This window comes from Hemicordylus capensis, chromosome 2 (genome assembly GCF_027244095.1).
Source record: "Hemicordylus capensis ecotype Gifberg chromosome 2, rHemCap1.1.pri, whole genome shotgun sequence".
In the NCBI taxonomy this organism is placed as follows: Eukaryota; Metazoa; Chordata; class Lepidosauria; order Squamata; family Cordylidae; genus Hemicordylus; species Hemicordylus capensis.
Window position 1 is genome coordinate 90,970,402 of NC_069658.1, and position 20,814 is coordinate 90,991,215.

General features: G+C 41.7%; 1 protein-coding gene across 2 annotated transcripts in view; it reads left to right on the plus strand.

Moving 5' to 3' along the window:
* Positions 1–20,094, plus strand: part of MFSD14B (major facilitator superfamily domain containing 14B) — a 56,346-nt gene extending 36,252 nt beyond the window's left edge. For both annotated transcript variants that reach the window (XM_053298528.1, XM_053298529.1), the window contains 7 exons: positions 3,983–4,201; positions 5,714–5,827; positions 8,133–8,204; positions 9,019–9,131; positions 9,855–9,952; positions 14,797–14,954; positions 18,478–20,094. In XM_053298528.1, coding sequence (XP_053154503.1) covers positions 3,983–4,201; positions 5,714–5,827; positions 8,133–8,204; positions 9,019–9,131; positions 9,855–9,952; positions 14,797–14,954; positions 18,478–18,681 — 978 coding nt within the window. In that variant the 3' untranslated portion in view covers positions 18,682–20,094. The remainder of the gene's footprint in view (positions 1–3,982; positions 4,202–5,713; positions 5,828–8,132; positions 8,205–9,018; positions 9,132–9,854; positions 9,953–14,796; positions 14,955–18,477) is intronic.
* Positions 20,095–20,814: the final 720 nt, after the last annotated feature.

Below are 20,814 nucleotides of genomic sequence, written 5' to 3' on the forward strand. Positions count from 1 at the left end.
TTTCTGGGGTTGGTGATGGGCTCAGTGAGCAAATAAATTGAGATTAAATCCAGCCAAGGCAACTGTTTCCTTGGTTAGGAATTGTGCAGATCCTGTAACAGAGATTGTACTCCTCGACTAGGCTCACAGCTTGGAAGTGTTCCTGGACCTGGCCTTGCTCCTAGATATCCAGCTGTTGGAAGTGGTTAGTTGTACTTTTTCTCAGTTTCAATTGGTGTATCACCTGGGCCCATTCCTGGCTCAATCAGAAATTATTGTGGTGAACAGTGTCTGGCTACATCACAAGTGGATTTCTGTAACATTGACTATATGAGGCTTCCCTTGAAGACTGCCAGGAAGCTTCAACTGTTGCATTCTAACAGATGCTAAATCTTTTGATCATGCAAAGACTCTGTTTCAGCTGCAGTGGTTATTGATTTGTTTCCAGGCACAATTCAAGGTGCTGGTTATCACCTTTTGAAGCCCTCTCTGTAGGACCAAGATACTTAAAGGATCTCCTCCTGCCATATGAGTCTGTCCTTAAGATCTGTAGGAGAGACCCTGCTGCATGATCCCTTGCTTTCTATGGCTGGGTTGGTGACAAGAACGTTCTCTCTTATAGCACCTGCTTAGTGGAGCTCTTCCAGGAGGATGAGGTTGGCTTTCTCCCTGTTGGTTTTTCAGCACTGACTGAAAATGCGTTGTCTCTTCCTCCCACCATCGATGGGGCCTTCTCTAATTGTTCTTATAAGATGCTCTTTCAAAGTTTTGTTGAACTTGTTTTTCCAATATTTGCTGTAAGCTGCTTTATTTATTTTAAATAAAAGTTCCTCACTGAGGAACTAAACAGGGTAGAAATGTGTTAAACATAATACTATATTACCATCCTGATTACCATACTTTTAAAATCAACTTTGTAGAACCTTTTTATCTAATTTGATGCACATGACTCTAACTATGCCCAAAATAGACAGCTTGGAGTTTTTTTTCACCCAATTGTGATTAATGACAGTTACCTAGATCTAGTGTTGAGAGAACCCACTGTGAGAAACCATGATCAGTAGTAGTATGGTGCAGAAAATGGAAGTAGAAATTCTAGTTTTGACAATAACTTTAGTGAGAGGCATAAAGAAAGGAAGTTTAAACTTGCATTTGGAGTGCATATAGATGAGACATTTGGATAAACAGCCCCCATGATGCCAGGAGGGTATCAGGACATCGCTTTCCTAATTGCATGAGCCAGTAAGGTATTCATCCAAAACAATCCATAATAAATGTGTAGTGCAAAGCAAATTCAATATAAAGAGCAAAAGAGGCAGTTGTGATTGAAACAGTTCAGTGTAAATGAGGCAGATTTATGAACAGAAAAAGGCTTTAAAACAGCCACAAGGGTATGGAGATGAACACTGCAATAATCCAGCTTGGGAATCATTGGAGTCTTTACAGTATCATTTGTGAGCAAGCCTCAGAAATATTGAAGAATTGAAAATGGCAAGTGTTGGTAGGAAATGGAATCTGAAAAAGATCATGCAAATGTGACATCCAAATTGATAAGTGCTTAAAAATTCTCTGTGGCACATACAAAGGATAAAATACAGGTCCCTGTCAGTGGCTTAAAAATCTAATAAATAGTAATACTATCAGACAGAGGATAAATTGTTCTATAAATATTGCAGTCCTGTTGCTTTGGGCTGCTAGAATTATGGTGTTGCTTCAAGTCTTGTGTGCCTTGCCTTTCTACTAAAGCACAGAAGGTAATTCATAGTACATCCAAGAGCTAGTGTGTAATTTGCACCAAAGAAAGTCAACAATTAAAAATAAAGCTTAAAAAAACATTAGTGAAGCAACTACAACCATAAAGTGGAATGACAGCTGTACTCAAGAAGTTGGAATGTAGGGGACACATTGAAACATGGTTATGCCTTCAGGCTCCTGGGGTGCATTTTTCCACTCCCTTTTGCCTTAAAGGCCAGCAGAACCTTAAACTTGTCAGTAGCCCTTAGGACAAAAAGGAGGTGCAGAGAGATGTATATGCTGCCTAAAATAATGTTTGTTAGCTGACTGAAGCGATGTAGCACTGATTTATTGGGAAAGAAATGCTCAGTATTGCCCACTACACCTGTGACATAGAAGCTATCATGGTAGGTGCTTCTCAAGACCTCTTAGAACATCAGATCTAGCAATAACTTCATTATTGTCTTCAAGGGCTTTGGATGCAGTTACTGCTGAAAGCATAATTTCAGCAGGTCTCTTTAGGGAGGTAATTCAAAGGCCTAAGTTTGCAGTGTGACTGCAAGTTAAGGTTTGGGGCAGCACTACCTCTTTAGAAATTGAATGGCAAGACATACTAAGCTGCGCTTTAGGTCAGTGTCAGTACAAGACCAGTTGTTCCGGCAGGTCTGTTTCTTGTCCACCAGGGCTAGTTTTAGGTTAACTACTTGTTTGAATCCCCATTGGAATGTTTCCCAGACTATGGGAAACACCTATATCGGGCAGCAGCGATATGGAAGATGCTGAAAGGCATCATCTCAGACTGTGCAGGAGGAGGCAATGGTAAACCCCTCCAGTATTCTCCCAAGGACAACCACAGGGCTTGCATTCTAGCATTCAAAGTTTATTATGGTCAATGACCAGCACAACAAGGGAAAAAATACAATTAAAATATAATTTTTTTTTAAAAAAAGTCAACAGTCTAACCCATCAACAGTATTATAACTGAAAGGTTATAGAGCAGCACTAGGACTGTTAATTAAAAATTGGCGCACTCTTCGAGCTGCTGCACAAAAGCCCGCCACTTTCCGAGTAATGGCAGGTATGCTGTCCTCAAGCAGGAAAGCCACTTGTTGGCTAGGCAAATTTCCTGGGAAACGAGCCAACAGTGGAGATATTAAACCACAGGGCTCTGTGGGCGCCAGGAGTAGAAATCGACTTGACACCACACTTTACCTTTACTTGCTCTAGGCTAGAAGTTAGTGACAATATGCAAACTTAAATGAAATACAATCTTGTACACAGTCTACTGTTTCTGGACAGCATTCAGACCGTTAGCAGAGCTTCCCTCTATCAGTGGAAGCAGATTCCTTGAAAGAAAAAGTAGTGCTCATGCAGGGGGCCCTTGTGCAAGCTTCCATTGACTGAGTACTGCTCCATTATAGCAATAGCAATAGCACTTTCATTTATATACCGCTTTAAAGCCAGAGCTCTCTAAGCGGTTTACAATGATTTAGCATATTGCCCCCAACATTCTGGGTACTCATTTTACCGACCTCAGAAGGATGGAAGGCTGAGTCAACCTTGAGCCCCTGGTCAGGATCGAACTTGTAACCTTCTGGTTACAGGGCGGCAGTTTTACCACTGGGCCACCAGGGGCAGATTATAACATCTGGATGCTGCCCTCTGTATATAAGCCACAAGTATGGTCTCTGGCACTAGCAAAAGCATTCACAAAATTTGCACTGTAACTGTTGCAATATTATCTGAATATGAACTTTTCTTAGACCTTGTGCTCAGAAGGCTGATCATGCCAAACTTAATTCTACCCCCCTCCCCTTCTGCTGGCATCAGATGATGTCCATGTCATTGACATATGATAAACAAAACTCTTTAAAACTAAGAAACACAAAGAAAACTACCTGGCATTGGTTTATTTTTCCCCAAACTGTTGTTTTAGGACAGGGAACCAGTAGCTCCTTGTGTGCGTGGATTTCAATATTACTTTTCTTGTCCAGAATGCTCTTCTGGATTGGTAGTTGAGTTTGGCTAAATATTTCTCTGAGGCCATGTTTTCTTGATTCTTCAGATAATTTAATAATCTGTTGCTTTGGTAAATGTTAATCAATTTCTACTTGTTTAGCAGCTTCTGTATAATGGTGAAAGTAAATCTAGGTCATAAACTGCATTCATCATTGCTATAAGGACTTGGAAAGCATGCTTTTTCATATGTGTTAAATGGCTTTTTTCAAACAAGGTAATAACACCTGAATGTTTCTGATCTTATGTTTAGGTATCTGCCACATTTGCAGCAAGTTTGGTAACTAGTCCTGCTATTGGGGCACGTCTATCTGCTCTATATGGCGATAACTTGGTCGTACTGGTTGCTACAGTGGTGGCTGTTGTAGATATCTGTTTCATCCTACTGGTTGTCCCAGAATCTCTACCTGAAAAAATAAGACCACCTTCATGGGGGGCTCTTATATCATGGGAACAAGCAGACCCTTTTGGAGTAAGTCATGGTTTTTTTGTCTCTTCATTCATAATGTATACTTTTTGATCCTTGAAGACAATTACAAGGGCAAATGCATCATCAGGAATGTGTTTTTATGCACTGAGTAAATCAAAATCCCATTGGCTATACCTAAATTAGTTCTCTGAAACCTGGCTCATACTTAGAGAAAGTTCTTACTTGCCATAGGTTACCAGGCAGCAGTTTGCTTATCTGGGTTTGGGTGACACCTTGAATCCACATGGTGCTAATCCAATCCTTAGCATCACTATTAATCCAAATAGGAAACACATGGATTAGTAGGGTCATCATGGTTTTTGTAAACGGCCATGAAACACATCTTTGGCAGTATATAAAAATGCCAAATAAATACACAAGAGGATACAAGGTCCTAAATCACACAACTAGGAATGTGGGTACTAGAGGTATGCAAACTGATTTTGTGATTTGTTTTGAGCTTGAAATTAATCCCCAAATCCTCAAATTGATTAGTTGAAATAGTGGCCAAAGCCAGCTTTTCCAATGAATCAACCTCAAATTGCTCAAATAGATTTGAGTGTTTTGAGTGCCATTTTGAGGCCTGTTTTTCTGGGGAGAGCTGGTCTACTGATGGGGGTCAGTGGGTAGAGCAGTCCTCCGCACTGGACAACCTGTCAGCCCACCTCTGTGGACTGGTCTACCCAGTAGACCAGTCCTCCAAGGTGGGCCGACATGCTGTTTTCTCCTGTTTTTCTGGGGAGAGCTGGTCTACCAATTATGGTTGGCAGATAGACCAGCCCTCCATTCCAGATTTAGCGCATTAGCCCACTTCAGAACACTGGCCTTCCTGCTCACTATAATAGGTAGACCAGCTCTCCCCAGAAAAATGGGCCTCAAAATGACACTCAGAACACTCAAATTGATTCGATCGAAATGGAGTATATTTGTTTTGAAACACTTGAAATGACCAGTTCGAGCTTGAATCAGTTTTCACATCTCTAGTGGGGACCACTATCCAGTCATAGCCAATGCTGTTCATGAAGACGGAGGTCTTACTAAGCAGACTTCAAGGTACCTTCTGCTTATGCTTCGTGAGTAGAATTGACCTGCCTAAGCAGTCCAAGTAATGCTAAGAGCCCCAACAACTATCTTAAGAGAAGGCATGAAGATGATATATTACATTATTGTGGTAATCAATGCTATGACTCATCTTTTCTGACTAGGAGAAGAGGGGTTTCTGTTTAATGGAAGATTTCTGTCCCAATTTAGAGAGGCTTTCGGAAAAAGAATAAAAGGAATGGAAGATCATTCATTTCTTCCAAGTAACATAAGAAATTGCCCTGATAAATTAGGTCAAAGGTCCATCTAATCCCACACTTGGTTTCCACAAACAATCAGACAGCAAAACCCCATTTAGAGTTTGTTAAAACAAGCTGCAAGGGGAGTATTTTCTGACACATACTAAAAAAAGTAACCTATTTTTAAAATATACCTTACTGTCTCTCACTGTACCTTTCCTCAATCTTTTAACAGTCTTTGAGAAAAGTTGGGAAAGATTCTACAATCTTGCTGACTTGTATTACCGTGTTCCTTTCCTATCTGCCTGAGGCTGGCCAGTGTTCTAGCTTTTTCCTTTATTTGAGACAAGTAAGTTCTGATCTCTTTCCAATTTCTAACAAGTTTTATATTATTTTAAATTAAGAAGCTTTAAAGTATCCTAGATTTGCATGTTTAATCATTGTACAAACATTGTAGCATTCAGATTAATTTATGACTAAAGCGCTATTCACATGTTATGTTCAACACTCACAGGTACAGTGATTCACATGATGAATGCAGAATCAGCAGTACACTTCTGAACTGTACTTAGGTTCACTTTTAAGATGGGTACAGTCATTCACACAAACAAGTGTACAGTCATCTGAACACTGGTACAACATTATGTCTGAATAAATATTGGGGTCTTAATAGGTCTTGTTTCTTTGATTTCAATGCCGCTAATAATTGACTAACCTGGATGGTGCCTTTTGGGATTAGATGATATAATCTGGAATTAAATCAAAGTATCGTTCATGCAAATGTTAAAGCTTTTTAGAGTGTACAGTGGCCAGAATCTGTAGGACTCTTATTAAAAACAATTTAACGCCAGCCCATTTCCTCTTTTGTTAACTCTTAATATGCAGGAGGAATACTGATCTGTAAACAGGGAATGGCATGAAGGCAACCTAAATACAAGAAACCGTACAGGCATAACTGTCATTTGGTTTAAGATACAAATACTAATACAGTTATTTCCCCCTGGGAGAGAAGCATCTGTTGGTGCCAGTGGGGTGGAATTGAGACGAGAACCATGTCAAGAAAATGGTTAAACCGCATGAGTCTCAGATTGGGACCCTTCTATCATTGCTATTAGGGATGTGCAAATCGACTGCCATGTGCCAAATACCCCCACCACACACACATAGTACTCAGTTTATTTTTAGGAATTTTTGAAGTATTTAGATTATTTGGTGTCTTCATTACTCATGGGTGTAGTTGGAACATGGCACTTGGCAGTTGACACTGTCCAGTGACAGTCAAAATGGACAGAAGAAATGAAGGTGTACCATGAATACTCATAGGGATTCATTATGAGGAAAATTATTATTCACCAAAGAATCCAAACACTTAGTGACCGCATAGTTTGTTCCATAATGCCATTTCTACAAGGGCTAGAGCTTAGCTTTAAAAAAGAAAATTAAAGCTGCAGATCTATGTTAGGGTTAGGGCAAATTGGACTCCCCATTATTTCCTAGGGTAGAAATATAAAAAATCAGTAAAAACTAAAAAGCATACATTAAAAACCAACCAAGTGCCTTGAAATATGGGTGGCAGGTGGCATTCATGGGGACCTACCCAACACTCAAATTTGGTGCCCCTAAGACATTTAGAAGTGGGCAAAATCGAACCAAATCCGAATTGAATTGAATCCAACTTGAATCGAATCGCAAAAAATAAATTTGTGCACATCCCTAGTTGCTATATGCATTGGGGGGAAAGGTACATGGAGCCAGACAGTGGGTCTAATGCAATGTGGTTTGACTCTCAGGTGAAGTAATTTGAATTCAGCAGCACTTGTTTCAAAGTATACTTAGAATCTGACTACATGAAAAAGCATGAATGTCTGCCTCGAAGGGTGCTGCAGGAAAGTCATCAAGGAAGATATAATCGTAGTCATGCTTAGTGATGTTTCATGCAGGGAGGTCCTATCTTGCTTGAAAGGAGAGGCAAGTGGCCGTGAGGATAAAGTTTACAAGAGAATGTGCAAAGTAGTAATTAGTCTGATACTAATCTTGCCCAGAGTCCGATACCAAATTGTCACTCAAAAAATTGGCCTGAGTTCTTTTCTGATTAAAACTCAAATCCATATATTCAAGTGTTCATAAATGGCACACACTTCATTTTTTTAAATGGCCAAGAAATGCATACTTGTAGGGAAAACACTTCATAAGTAAGGCTCCTGGTTTTGCGTATGCTAGAACAGTGATGGAATTGACAACTTCTATAGCTCTAACTTTGAAGGGGAGGACATGCTTTATCTGGAGGTATTGCCAAGGAAGAGAAGTCATCAAACCTCCTGTTAGACGTTAGAGCTTAATATACAGTCCAAAATGAAAGGTCTGTTGCTTAGATTAATGTTAACCGTTTCTTTATGCCTTCCATTTGACCACAGATTAGCTCTGTGTTGTCCTTTATCTTTTATCACAACTGCAACCTTCCTTGTTCAACTGTAGCCTTAGCCTCTTGCTGAAACCACTCTTGACCTTTATCCAAATTTGGTCTTAGAAAAGTTATTTTCTCTTATTTGTTTTATTTCTGTAAGAATAACAATTGTAATCTTGTTCTTATTCACTTACTTTGTTGGAATTCTTTTAGCAAAAAGCTCTTTCAACTCTTGTGTTTCTTTTTACAGGTCATAAGATTTGAGTATGCTAGTATTGTAGCATTCATAGCTGTGGTAGGAATTCTGTCTATAGTTGCTCAGGTAAGCATAGTCTTTATAGGCGTCTAAAATCTGGTTTCCTCACTATTATAGTCTGCATATTAAGTGTACATAAACATTTGGGAACACCATTCAAATTGGTACTTACATTGCAGCAAAAAGAGTCTTGTGATGTCAGATTAACATATTTATTGTGACATAAACTTTCATAGAGTAGAATCTTCATAATCTGCTTATTCTATAATTATTTTAAAAGAATCTCAAAACTAGCAAGTTCAAATTGCTATACTTAGTTTTCAGCGGTATAGCTTAAACTTATCTATCTATATGTATAATTCACTAAGAAGTACTTGTGGCTAATCCCAATGTGTGGCAGCTCTCTCAACAGTTCATGAGTGAGCTGCTGGGAGGGGCAGAGGAAACCGACAGCGGTGGCAAAGATAAAGCCAACGGCCAGGCAGGAAGGCGGGGAGAGAAAGTGGTGGCCAGTGGGAAGGAATGGGTGACCCGCAAGTGGGTGAGGGGGAGGAATGGGCAACTGGCAAGTGGGGGGGGGGCAAACAGACTACCGGTGGGTGGGAGGAATGGGAAACCAGTGAGCAGGGGAGAGAAAAATGGTGACGGGGAGTGGGGGAGAACAGGCAAGTGGTGGTGGGGAGCTAAAGGCTGAGTACACTAGCGCACAGATGCTCTGTGCAGGTTCAGCTAGTTCAAATTATAGTAGGTGTATAACTAACATGAAAAATGCCAAAGTGCATTTTGACACTAAATTGATTCATTTGTATTATAAATATGCAATGCTTAAAACTGCCCAAGTTTAAGTGTTTTTCAGAAAAATGTTTTCTTATTTTTGTAGACTGTCTTTCTCAGCATCCTAATGAGGTCCATAGGGAACAAAAACACAGTACTACTTGGTCTTGGCTTTCAGATGTTCCAGCTGGCTTGGTATGGTTTTGGTTCTCAGGCTTGGTAAGTGTACTGCTTTCAGAACAGGCACATCTTGAGTAGAGTTAAAATACTCCTCTGAACGCCATAGATGAAGTATTAACTCTAATTACTTCTGCTTTGGCCAGTTTCTGTTTAACTTGATAATTCAAGTTAACTCAACTTTTCTTTGGGAGTGTTGCAAATTGGTGGAATTAGTCTGGCTTTTACCTTCAGGAAACATAGGACTGGTGTCTCATTTTACTTAGCTAGATTACTTAACATTTAAAAATGTTACTTTCAGCTATGGGAATTTTATCCTTCATTTCAAAGTCCCTTTGCATGAAACTTGTGTGCTGACATTTTTACCCCTTTAGGTTAGCAAAGGTTTAAGGGCCTGGCAACAAGTTGTCATGAGTATCCTCATGCCTGTGGTAGATGTACTCTCCATGTCCTCCCACTTGCTGTTAGCACTTTTCTATGTGAATTGGGACCTTCACCTATAGAGTTTTCTTGGCAATTGCTGGTGCATTTGAGAAACTTCCTAGGTGATGGTCCTGTTTCATGTGATGAATCCTGCTAAACATTACAGCTATTGGGGTGAAAACCTTGCCACGGAGATGCTAAGCCCTTGGAGTTAGGTAGCCTGACTTGGAGTCTAATGCAACCTGTAAGCAAAGTGTCAACAGCTAGAGAGCTGGCTTTTGTTTCTGAGGAGCTCTTTCTCCTTGGATTATGTAATGGCATTGCTTTGTGCCTTGTTCTCAGGATGATGTGGGCAGCAGGAGCTGTGGCAGCCATGTCAAGTATTACCTTCCCAGCAATCAGTGCTCTGGTGTCACGGAATGCAGACGCAGATAAACAAGGTGAATAAGTTAAGTTAATTTTTTTCCTAGCAAACCTCTTCTGTTTTCTTTCCAAAACCAGCAAACACACATCTAACTCTGTTTTAGAGAACAAAATACATTATGCATCTTTCTTACATGGGGCCTATGTAAACTCAAGAAGACTGTTGTGCATGTTGTGGACCTTTACAGATAGTGATTCTTTGGTCAGTGCAGTCATCTTTCCATGTGATCACGTCCTTCATTTTAAAAAGCTATGGACACTTTCTCACTTTAATATAAACGATTTATCAGTCAGCATATTACTAGGTCTGCAGCACTTACTTTCCATCAAAGATTTACTGTGATGTAGCTAGATAATTTCCATCCATCCATCAGATGCTTTACTTCATGCTGTGGAAGACTAATGGGTCAACTCCTCATTTCTAAAAAGAATGAGTAAGAAATGGTGGTTGGGGGAGAAGTGTGAGATAAATAGTAAGCATCTCCTCCAGCGGGTTGAATTTAACATGGTCAGCAAAATATTGAACAGAGGTTGGTGACTCCAGTCTATTCCAAAGTATGGTAGGTGTGGGTGGAATATTATCTGAACAGGCAACATCGATTTTGATATATCTTTTTGCTTTCCTATGGAATGACTGTCATTTTTAATAAAATGTTTTCAGTTCTGTCAGTGCCCTTTAAAAGATAGTTTGAATCAATAAGTGCAAGTGAAAACCCCAAAGGGTGATTTTTATAATTAAGTATCCTTTGAAAACCTAACAGGAAATGGAAGCTACGCCACCTCGTGGTGACTGACTAACTGGTAAAATACTATACCACTCTACAGATTAAAACTGGCTGTCTTCTTCCTGCTTTGAAACAAGATAATTTTATTAGACCTTTAGGTGGTAAAGTAGGTGGAATAACTGCAGTGGTTACTCAGCAGTATTAATATGATATAGGTGTTGCAGGTAGAAACCACAATGTCTTGTTTAGTATAGGGTTTAGGAAATTAGGAGTGAAACTTTTAACCTCATCCATTTGAAATGGAGCACTCACAATCTAATTCAATCACTTCTAAATTCCAATATAGATTGCTTGTGTTTGCTAAGTATGATACTAACCTGCTGCCTTTTTCTGTTACATGCTTTCCCCCCACCCTTCAGGGAAAAATGACAGTGGGCGGAGTTAGGTTCCTAAATGCCCAGGTGGGAAACCTCCCTTTGGTTTCCCAAAAAATTAAGCCAGGAAAGGTGCCTGAAGCTGGGGCACAGGCTGGCTTGGCCCAGGTTGGGGGGGGGGGAGCGGAGGGTGCCTCAAAACTGGGGTGCAGGCTGGCTTGGGCCAGGGGGAGAAGCATTATGCTGCTATCCAGGAAGGTGTTGTACCCAGGCAGGTCAGATGTGGCAGGATACACACTGAAGGAGCAGACCAAGCCAAAGTTGCAATGACCCAGAGGCCAGGAGCCAAGGATCAGTCCAACAGGAGCAGGCAAGGTCAGAGACAAAAGCAAGCAAGGGGTCTGAAGCCAAGGAATCCAAGAGCAGGGAACAGAAACCAGGCCAAATGTGACCACAAATGAAGTTGCTTCAGTGAGAAGCAGAGGCAGACTGAGGTCTTAAGTAGCAGCCAGAGATGCAGCCCTGCCCAAGCTTGGAATGTCCTTGATCTTAAAGGGCCCATCTCTTGAATTCCAGGTGCTGACTCCAGCGGGGCTCAGTTGCTGCTGGTGGAGGTTCTGTTGCCTCTACTTCATCCTCTGAGGGATAAGGGTAGGGGAGTGATGAGAGGGTCAGCAGGTGTGAGGGACAGTGGTACTAGAGGTGGCAGCGCCTAGGACCCCTGACCCCTGCCAGAGTCCACAGGTCTCTGTGTCTGGCTCTGGCAGGGGTCAGGTTTGGGACTAATGGCTGCCTTTCCCACTGAGTCTGACCAAGGTTGCAAGGGGTCAGACTCTGGTTTCATGACAGCCCAGTGAAGAGAAGATGAGGCTCCTACCCAGGAAAGGTGCTTGGCTGAAGGTCAGAAACCACAGAGGCCTGGTCTAGCTGCCCAAACATCAATGGGCCTGGGTGTGTGAGGTGGGCAGAGCAGAGAGTCTGGATGCCAAGTCTACAATCTCCTGGTTTCTCTTCCCAAAGGGTGGGGGAGATTGGAAAACTAAGCCTGGGGAGGGAGTGCAGCGGTGCCAGTAGATGGAGTCACATTCTCCCCACATGGCTGGAAAAGAACATGGAGGCCAGGTCTACCCATAGCTGGCTTGGGGCAGACCTGGCTTCTGTTCTAAATTTGAAGCCCGTTTCCGCCAATGGGTGCGGAGGCATAGTGTATCCAGGCATGTGCAGAGCACCCTGCAATGGGCCAGGTGCCCTGCCTGTGTGGGGAACACTTCCAGACTCGTCCAGGGTGGCACAGCAAGGCTCCACGTGGGTCTCAACTACAGCACCTCCCTCTACAGGAGAGATGAAAGCTTGTGTCAAGGGATGACTTTCCGTAGATTGCAGCAAGGGAGCTGATCTGCTACGTACAAACCCTGACCCAGAATCAAGCCATCTGCAAATGATTTAGCACCCCCACAAATGTGTGATGCGCTATGGGCTGGAGGCGGTCCCTTCTGGCTGCATGCCGCTCCCGATGCAGACAGCTCTCTGCACTGGGCCAGGCAACCCGATTAGCCACGGTCAGCTGAGGCTCCACGGCGCCTTGGTATCATTAGGTTTAGAGAGAATTCTGTTGAGTCATAATCGCACAGATGATAGCAGAGCCCCATTGGCTCCTCAGCCAAGCACATAGACCAAGTGTCTGAACCTGCAGTTCCTCTTGTACTGAGTAGTATTACTATTGCAACAACACATCATCAAGTAGGGTAAAACTAACCTGTCAACAATTTATGTGTCTTGCAGTTCATATTAATCCTCTCCCCAGTTTTTAGTTGCACCTCTTGCGGGACCACGTGCAAGTTGGATGGCTGGTAGACCAGCCTCTGCCGCACCCCCCCAGGCAAGCACCAGTTTGCAGGTAGACTTCAGCTCTTGTCTTTGTACGTCTGCCCCATTCCATGGCTGCAAGAAGAGTCAGCTATGCTACCACCTTAAAACTTAAAACTGCGGATGTAGTGCAGGCCTGCTCAACTTGGCCCTCCCCCAGCTGTTTTTGGACTACAACTCCCATAATTTCCAGCCACAGTGGCCAATAGCCAGGGATTATGGGAGTTGTAGGCCAACATCTGCAGGAAGTCCAAAGTTCATCTGCAGCCCTGTTATAGTGGAACGCATCAGCAATCATGTAACAGGCCGAAAATTTGAGGTGAATGAGGCAAATGTGTGCCACTGGAGAAAACAAAAGGCCGACCTTGAATTTCAAAGTCTGCTCTTGCAGGGATCCATAAAGAACTGGAAAAGTAACTGCTCCAGTATGTTCTGGATAGGCAATCCCAAGGGTGTGTTGTGTTGTGGAAATCAGCTCAAAAGCAATTCAGCATTCTCTAAGGATGGATCCCCTCAGCACCTTCAAAGCCTCTGTAAAATGGTTCCACCTCTGTGTGGCAGCATAAGCTGTCCATCTGGGAGGTGCACTTCAGTAGCAGTGTTGGCTGCACTTCAGTAACTGAACTTGAGCACTAGCTGTGCCAGTATCAATGGTTCATATTACAGCTCTGTTAGTGACATTAGTACTCTACCAGATAAATCGCAAATGCTGACCAGACACCACTGAGCTTCCGTCTTCCTAATAGACAGTTTTGAGAAAAGGGGAGGAAACTGACATGCTGAAAATGACAGGGAATGAGAAGAACCAGTTCACGGTGATGCTGGGGCTCCTTGGCAATGGGGAGAAGTTGACTCCGTACATTGTGTTTAAAAGGAAGATGCTGCCAAAGAATGCAAGGTGGACCCGAGGTTGTTAGTACATGCACGCAAATGGGGGTTGATGGATCAACACTTGACTGAGGACTGGCTTAGATCTGTCTTGTTGGAACCCCCCGCCCCCCAGGAGACGCTGAATGCTGGTACTGAACATGTTCAGGTGCCAGAGAATGCCATCCATAAAACCTGTTGTCTACAAACACCAAAATGACCTTGCAATCATCCCAGTGGGGATAACAAGCCCGTTTTAGGTCATGGATATGAGCTGTAATCTGCCCTTCAAAAGGTTATGTGGAAGAAATGGGCGGAGTGGATTTACACTGGGCCGAGGGCACTCACCAAATCAGGCCATCAGAAGAAGCCAGATATTTTTGTTATCGTCTGTTTGGTCTCTTGCTTCCTGTATAATGGGAGGCAATATATTCTGCCATTATATGGGGAGGATTCAGGAAATGTTGTCTAACAAATGAGATGGGAGACTCTGATGATGGTAACCCTTGGGCAATATTTGAATCCACTGATTCAGAGATGGAATTTGAAGGTTTTGCCAAAGACGAAGGAGATGGGAACCCTAGAGAGTCATCCAATGATGGACCCTCCCTCCCCCGACCTCACTGTCAGCTCTGAGCCCAGAGGCTGCCCCAACTCTGGGGACAAGCAGATTCATAAAGAAAGTTGGTGATGTTACCTACTCTCTGGTTTCTACCATTACATGCTTACTTCCTGTCACAGAAGTCATGGGAGCATGGGTAACTCCTTCATGTCCATGTAGGTGTGTCTTATGCGTTTTAGAATCAGAAAAACGACAGTACTTCTGTGCAGTATTTTGTAATCTAGCTAATCCTCTTTGAAGGTATAGGTTAGTACTCAATCAGAAAAAAAGTCAACCTGGTAATAATAGTTTGAAAGTGTTTTGTGTTTTGCTTTTAAACTGCAGGCTTTTGAGTTTTTGCATCATCCAAAAATAAATCAAGGTGGCAGAATTTCTTTGCCTTAACTGTTAGCTTGTCGTTTGTACAGGTGTCGTCCAGGGGATAATAACTGGAATCAGAGGCCTGTGCAATGGTCTTGGTCCAGCGCTCTATGGCTTTATATTCTTTCTGTTTCATGTGGAACTTAATGAGTTGGCACCTGTCCCGGATTCGGATAAAACAGCCTTGCAGGATCCAAGTGATGAGGTAAAGGAAATATCGTAAAGCGTTTTTTGAAGTGGTGTGGCTTTCAATTATTTGAATTCTTTGATCAGGAACTATGTTGTTGAATTTCTTGATAAGATCTCACGATACATATGCGAGCTACATTTAGGGGATATGAAAAAATCTTCATGATTTGATGTATATTGTAGTGGCATCAAACTGGACAAGAGAACTGTTTCCAGACCTCATGGCTTCTTAAAGAGTAAACTTTGTGCTAAGAAAATTACGCTGAGAACCTTTTTGTTGAAAATTTGTAGATGGTTGATGACATGGAGCGAGTCTGGAACCAGAAGGCTCCTGGTCATTGTATAGAATGGTTTATGATTTCTTTCCATTGCATCTTCATATTTTCGACACTGGGCAGGTGTTGGAGACAGTGCATCTCAAATTCTTTCCCTCCTACCAATTAGTAGTGCCAGGTCCTTGCCAATCATATCTAATCTATACTTTAAAATTGGAACCAATTGAACAACTTACTAATTTTGCACAGTTAATGCTGGTTGTAAATGCTAGGTTTCTACACCTGTTCTAGACAACCTGTCTTCAAAAAATTCACACTCAGATCTACAAACAAATGTAAAGCCGTGCTAACTGGCTGTCCCCTTACTGTGTTGCAGATTTTTCTCTCTCCAAAGCATCATGAGAGATGCTGCTGGTAATCTTTCTTGGCTCTAGTATAAAGGTTTTGATAATTATTCTGCAAGTTACTGTGGGCACACAGCAGTTCTTTGAATTTTCCAAAAGTGACACTTCTGAGAATTGCTTCCAGGCCTCTTGGGAAGAGGGGAAAAAGGATTCTTGAGATAGTGTCTTTTTAGAGAGCTCTAGGACTAGAAGCTTTGGGGAATAACAGTACTGATATTGAATGTTTGCTTGTTCGTTTATGGATGATTTACCCCTCGTCAGCATGGTACATTTATTTTTATGTAGTCTTTTTTGTTTGTTTGTTTTTTGCCAGGGTGCTCAGAAAGGGTATTCACAAGCTCAGCCTAACCAAAGCTAGGGCAGCCCAACCTGGGCTAGGCTGCACAGTATTTACCCCGGTGTTTAGCTGAGGTTAAGCAAATCTATGGTTTGCTTACCCTCAGGTGGCAATCATCTGGGTGGCTGCCGCTGGGTTAAACGGCGTTGCTTTAAATTAATTTCCATTTCCAGCAGCATATTGGGGGAAGGAGTAGCCATGCCGACCGCAGTGGCTGCTCTAATAATCTTGTGCCCTGAGACACCCTGGGCTGCAGGAGGAGGGAAGTCTTCCCATTCCCAGCATCTCGCTCTGCTGCACCGCTCCTTGCGTCAGCATGTGGTGCAACGGAGGGGAGGACAGTGGATGCTCCCCTGTTGGGGAAGGCAGGTGAGCTCCTGCCTTCTCCACAGCCCCCGCCCCGGTGAGGTCATGCACAGGACCTTAGAGTGTCTTATAATGGGGTTATCTGAAATTTCACACAGTTGTGGTTGAGTTAGCATTTCTGATACAGTATTTTAATACAAGATGCTGGAGCCTGTCCCAGGGAAATCATTTTACAGGTATCTGCAGTCTCTCATTCTTAATTCTGCCATGTGTGGAATCCTTCTAAGCATTTGGTCTGCAACTGGCTTAAATAGCTCTGCTGCTAGTGAAGCATATATTCTGTTTATGGTTTGTAATGTCATTTGGATTGTTTGCATAGCCTATCGTAGGATTCCAGGATGGGACAAATGTGATAGCCAGCTTGACCATTTAGCTTGACTAAAGTTTTAGGCTTTGGGGCCTGTACTAGGCAAAGTATAAGTAAAGAATCAAGACTTCTCTCTTTCTTTCTCTTTGTGTTCTTACTTAATTGTCAATTGACAGGAAGGCAAATAGAAGAGGTGTGGTTCAGTGTACCCAGAGAATTGAGGAAACATGCCCACCACAAAGCTTCACTGTTTTTAAGATCAAAAGGGAGCAGACAGGCAATGTTCTTAAAGCAAATGGCACAGGATACAATAAAACCACAATTTATGTAATTGTCACTTCAGTATTATGGGGTGATGCATCTGACCAATTGAAAGGGACAATTCTGGAGTACCAACCAATCACTGGAAAATAAACAAGGGGGTAGTTGAAGGTAAAAGGTTATCCAAGATGGGGTACAAAAATAAGGTGAAGGCTGTATATGGGGCTGCCCTAACCTTCCGATACTTGATTCAGCTTCTGTGTTCACTCAGTGATTTGTTGGTGCAGGAGCTCTGTTGAATCCTGTGTGGTCACAAGACTGCCATGTTAACTGCTCCTGTCAGGTCCGGTGAGAATAAAGTTCTTATATTGATAGCTTGTAGACTGTCTTGCTTCATTGGGTCAGTGGGCAACAAATGAACATCCTAGACTTCTGATTCCCTTGATTCCCTGTAGGATAATTTTCCTATAAACCCCTTATGCTATGATTATTACTTAGACTACAGATATCTTTTCAATAGAAAAATTCTCAAAGTGGTTTACATAGCAAAAAGAATGAGAAGATGGTTCCCTGACATACAGGGTCCCACAAACTAAAAAAACCCTAAAATATTTAAGATTTTATCTAAATTTGACTTATAGTTAAATATCTAAAATTTATCTAAACAAATAATGAATTCATATCTCTGGATCATATCTCTGAGCCTGCTACCATTTTTAAACAGATATCAGTAAGAACATGGTTTTAGTCATGAATACAATGCATATCCTGCATAATGTACAGCTCTTTAGTCTTCCCCTAAGGCTGCCTGTTGTAGCTTCAGATCAGCTACCCATCCAAGCTTGTAAGGGACCATAGGAGCTCATTCTAGGAAAGCTTGTAAAAAGACTAGAGTGGATTCTGGTCTTCAACAATTAGGCTGCCTCATCCCATTCTGAAGCAGCAGACATGCTAGAATGTGATTCACTTGACCAGACAACCTGCTACCCATTGTGAAGCAGCTCTGTGCTGCTGCTCTGGGACAGGGAATCTTGCCTGCTTCAGAAGGTTGTCCTTGGCCTCCATGCAAGCCTGCTCCGCTACAAAATGTGAGGTATTAAAGGAAGTTGTCTGTTATCTGGCCTCACGCTAACGTAGGAGGGCATTCCAAATTAGTGAGACCATTTCGTTTCCAAGCATCTTTGAAGCTCTGCATGTCATTGGAGATAAGATCCTTCCCGCTTCCTTGAGTCGGGGAAAGATCAAAGGCAGTGGAAGCCACACATTCTGATTACCAATGTCAGCCAAAACTTGTGGCCTCATGAGTGTGAATCTGACTGGTAAGTGAGTTAAATGGTGTGACGAATTTTATTGGTAAAATGTCGGAAAGCAGTTGTGGATGCGTAGGCACAGCTTAGTGCAGTCTGATAGGGCAGTCTCCAGTCTAAGCCCTGTTGAAATTAATAGGTGTTAAGTTAGTCGTGACTAACGTGCCTTCTTGACTTCAGTGATGCTTAGTCATGGCTGGCTAGTCTGGGTGCTGCCATGTGTGTGTTATATTTCTCATAAAATTCATACCGGATATCTTGTTTGTTCATTTTTCTCTGCAGAATGCAATTATACCTGGTCCACCTTTCCTATTTGGAGCATGTGCAGTTCTTTTAGCTTTTCTGGTTGCCTTATTCATCCCTGAGCACAGTAAAGCCAGCAGCACCAGAAAGCACAGCAACAGCATCAGCAGTATCCAGAGCAACAACCCAGACCGAGGCAGCGATGAGGACATTGAGCCATTGCTGCAAGACAGCAGTGTATGAGGACTCAATTTTCCTAATGTTGAGATTGACTGCAAGCCGAATCCATGCACTGAGCTCTGAAACCAGAGCAAAACTTTACTGGAAAGAGCTTTTGATCTAGCAAAAGCTTTGCACATTTCACCCACCCAAAGTATACTGTATTAAGGTGGCCGTTGGTGTCTAATTGGGGCTGTTTTTCAACCAACCACTTACTGTGTTTTTTGTACAACAATACAAGGTAATTATGTTTCTGTTATCTGGTGTGCAAGTGTTATCATGCCCCAGATTGAACTGACCCTTTAGAACACAGCATCTTGGAAAATATTATCTTCAAACAGGATTGAACATTGAGTACCCAAAATCACTGTGAGCTTACCACAGTTCCTACCAAAGTAATTAATTAAGTTTCTCCATCATGTCTTTTTGGATGTATATTCCCCATAGTACTTTTGGATTTGGGAGATAATATATTCTAAATGCCTATTTAAATGTTTCTGATTGGTAATGGTCACAACAAAATCCCTGAATATATGCTCCTGTAGTTCTTCTACTAATATGCTATCTGATAAATTGAATATTCCATTGATTCTTACAAATGAAATGTGGCAGAAGAAAGCTGCTGAATAGAGGTCATTTACAAGTCTTAAATCCTCATTCCTGAGGACTTTTAACTTGGAAGTATATAATAAGGGCTCTATTTGGAACCTCAAAAGGGCATAGACATATTTTGTTAATGGAAGGCACTAGTGATGCTCACTGAACTATCCAGCACCACCAATGTGGCCAGTTCTAACATATACTAAGCTGAATGCTGAGGCAACTTACATTGACTTATGTGTATTTATTGCATCATTTGTCACATTTTATCTGCCGTATGAAGCACTTCTCTTCCCTGTCCCCCATTAATTTCACTCCTGCCTTAACTGCTACTTAGTATGCATTTGTTATCAACTATATGTAGCCTTCATATCAGTCTCCTAAAGAATTTCATGGAATTATGATTATGAAACTCCTTTCCAAAACAGGCTTTAAAGAGGTTTAATTTCTACAGAGTATCATGCTATAATTTTTAGAGGTATTTTATGAAATTGCACAGATTTCTGTGTATTTTGCAGCAGTGGAAACGGACCATTATACACAAACCTAACAAAGTACTCTTATGAATGTTTTATATGTATTGAATATATGTAGATATTTGTAAGAAGTTTTTTTTCCAGATGAGGTACTGTGTAAATCTTGTATTTATAAATGTAATGAGGGTGTTGACAGATATACAGCTTTTATAAAGGATTGTGTATTGACTGAACAAATTTAAATATATATATTTTGAAACTTGTTCCACCTTAAGCAAAGATAACAAACCTTTTGTACTATGCAGTTTGGTTTTTAAGTTAATAAGCTTCCTAATGCATAATAAATTTGCAACCTATATTATACAGGTTTCATATGTGGTTTTCTTTGAGTACTAAACGTGTTCAAATTGCTTGTGGTGCATAGTTTCTTGGCTTCAAAACTGAGCTTCTTGCTTCTCCAAACTGCCAATATGCTAAACGGCAGGATTGGAATATGTGTAAAAGATGTGATGGTCAGTATGGCAGTGGTTATACTTTTCAACAAAAGTTCACAAAGCGGTTTACATAGTAAAAGGAACAAGGAAATGGTTTGCTGTCCCAAAAGTTCACAATATAAAACATGAGAGACACTAGTAACAGCCACTGGAGGAATGCTGTGCTGGGATGAATAGCGACGGTGTTCCCCAGCTAAATATGAGAGCCATAACTTTAAAAGATACAACTTTGCCCAGTTGTCAAGGATCATACTGTGATTTGCTAGAAGCAATTGGTCTTTTCAGCATTATTTCAGTGTACTGTAGTAGTTCAAGCTGGTTTCAGAAAAGGCTGAGGAAACCAGAGACATTATTGCTGATGCATGCTGGATAACTGAAAGAGCCAAAGAATACCAGAAAGAAGTCAATATGTGCTTTATTGACTATAGAAAAGCTTTTGATTGCGTCGACCATGTCAGGTTGTGGAATATCCTTAGGAAAATGGGCGTCCCAGAACATCTCATTGTTCTCATGAGAAAGCTATATACAGGACAAGAAGCCACAGTCCAGACAGAACATGGTGAAACAAGACTGGTTCCAGGTCGGCA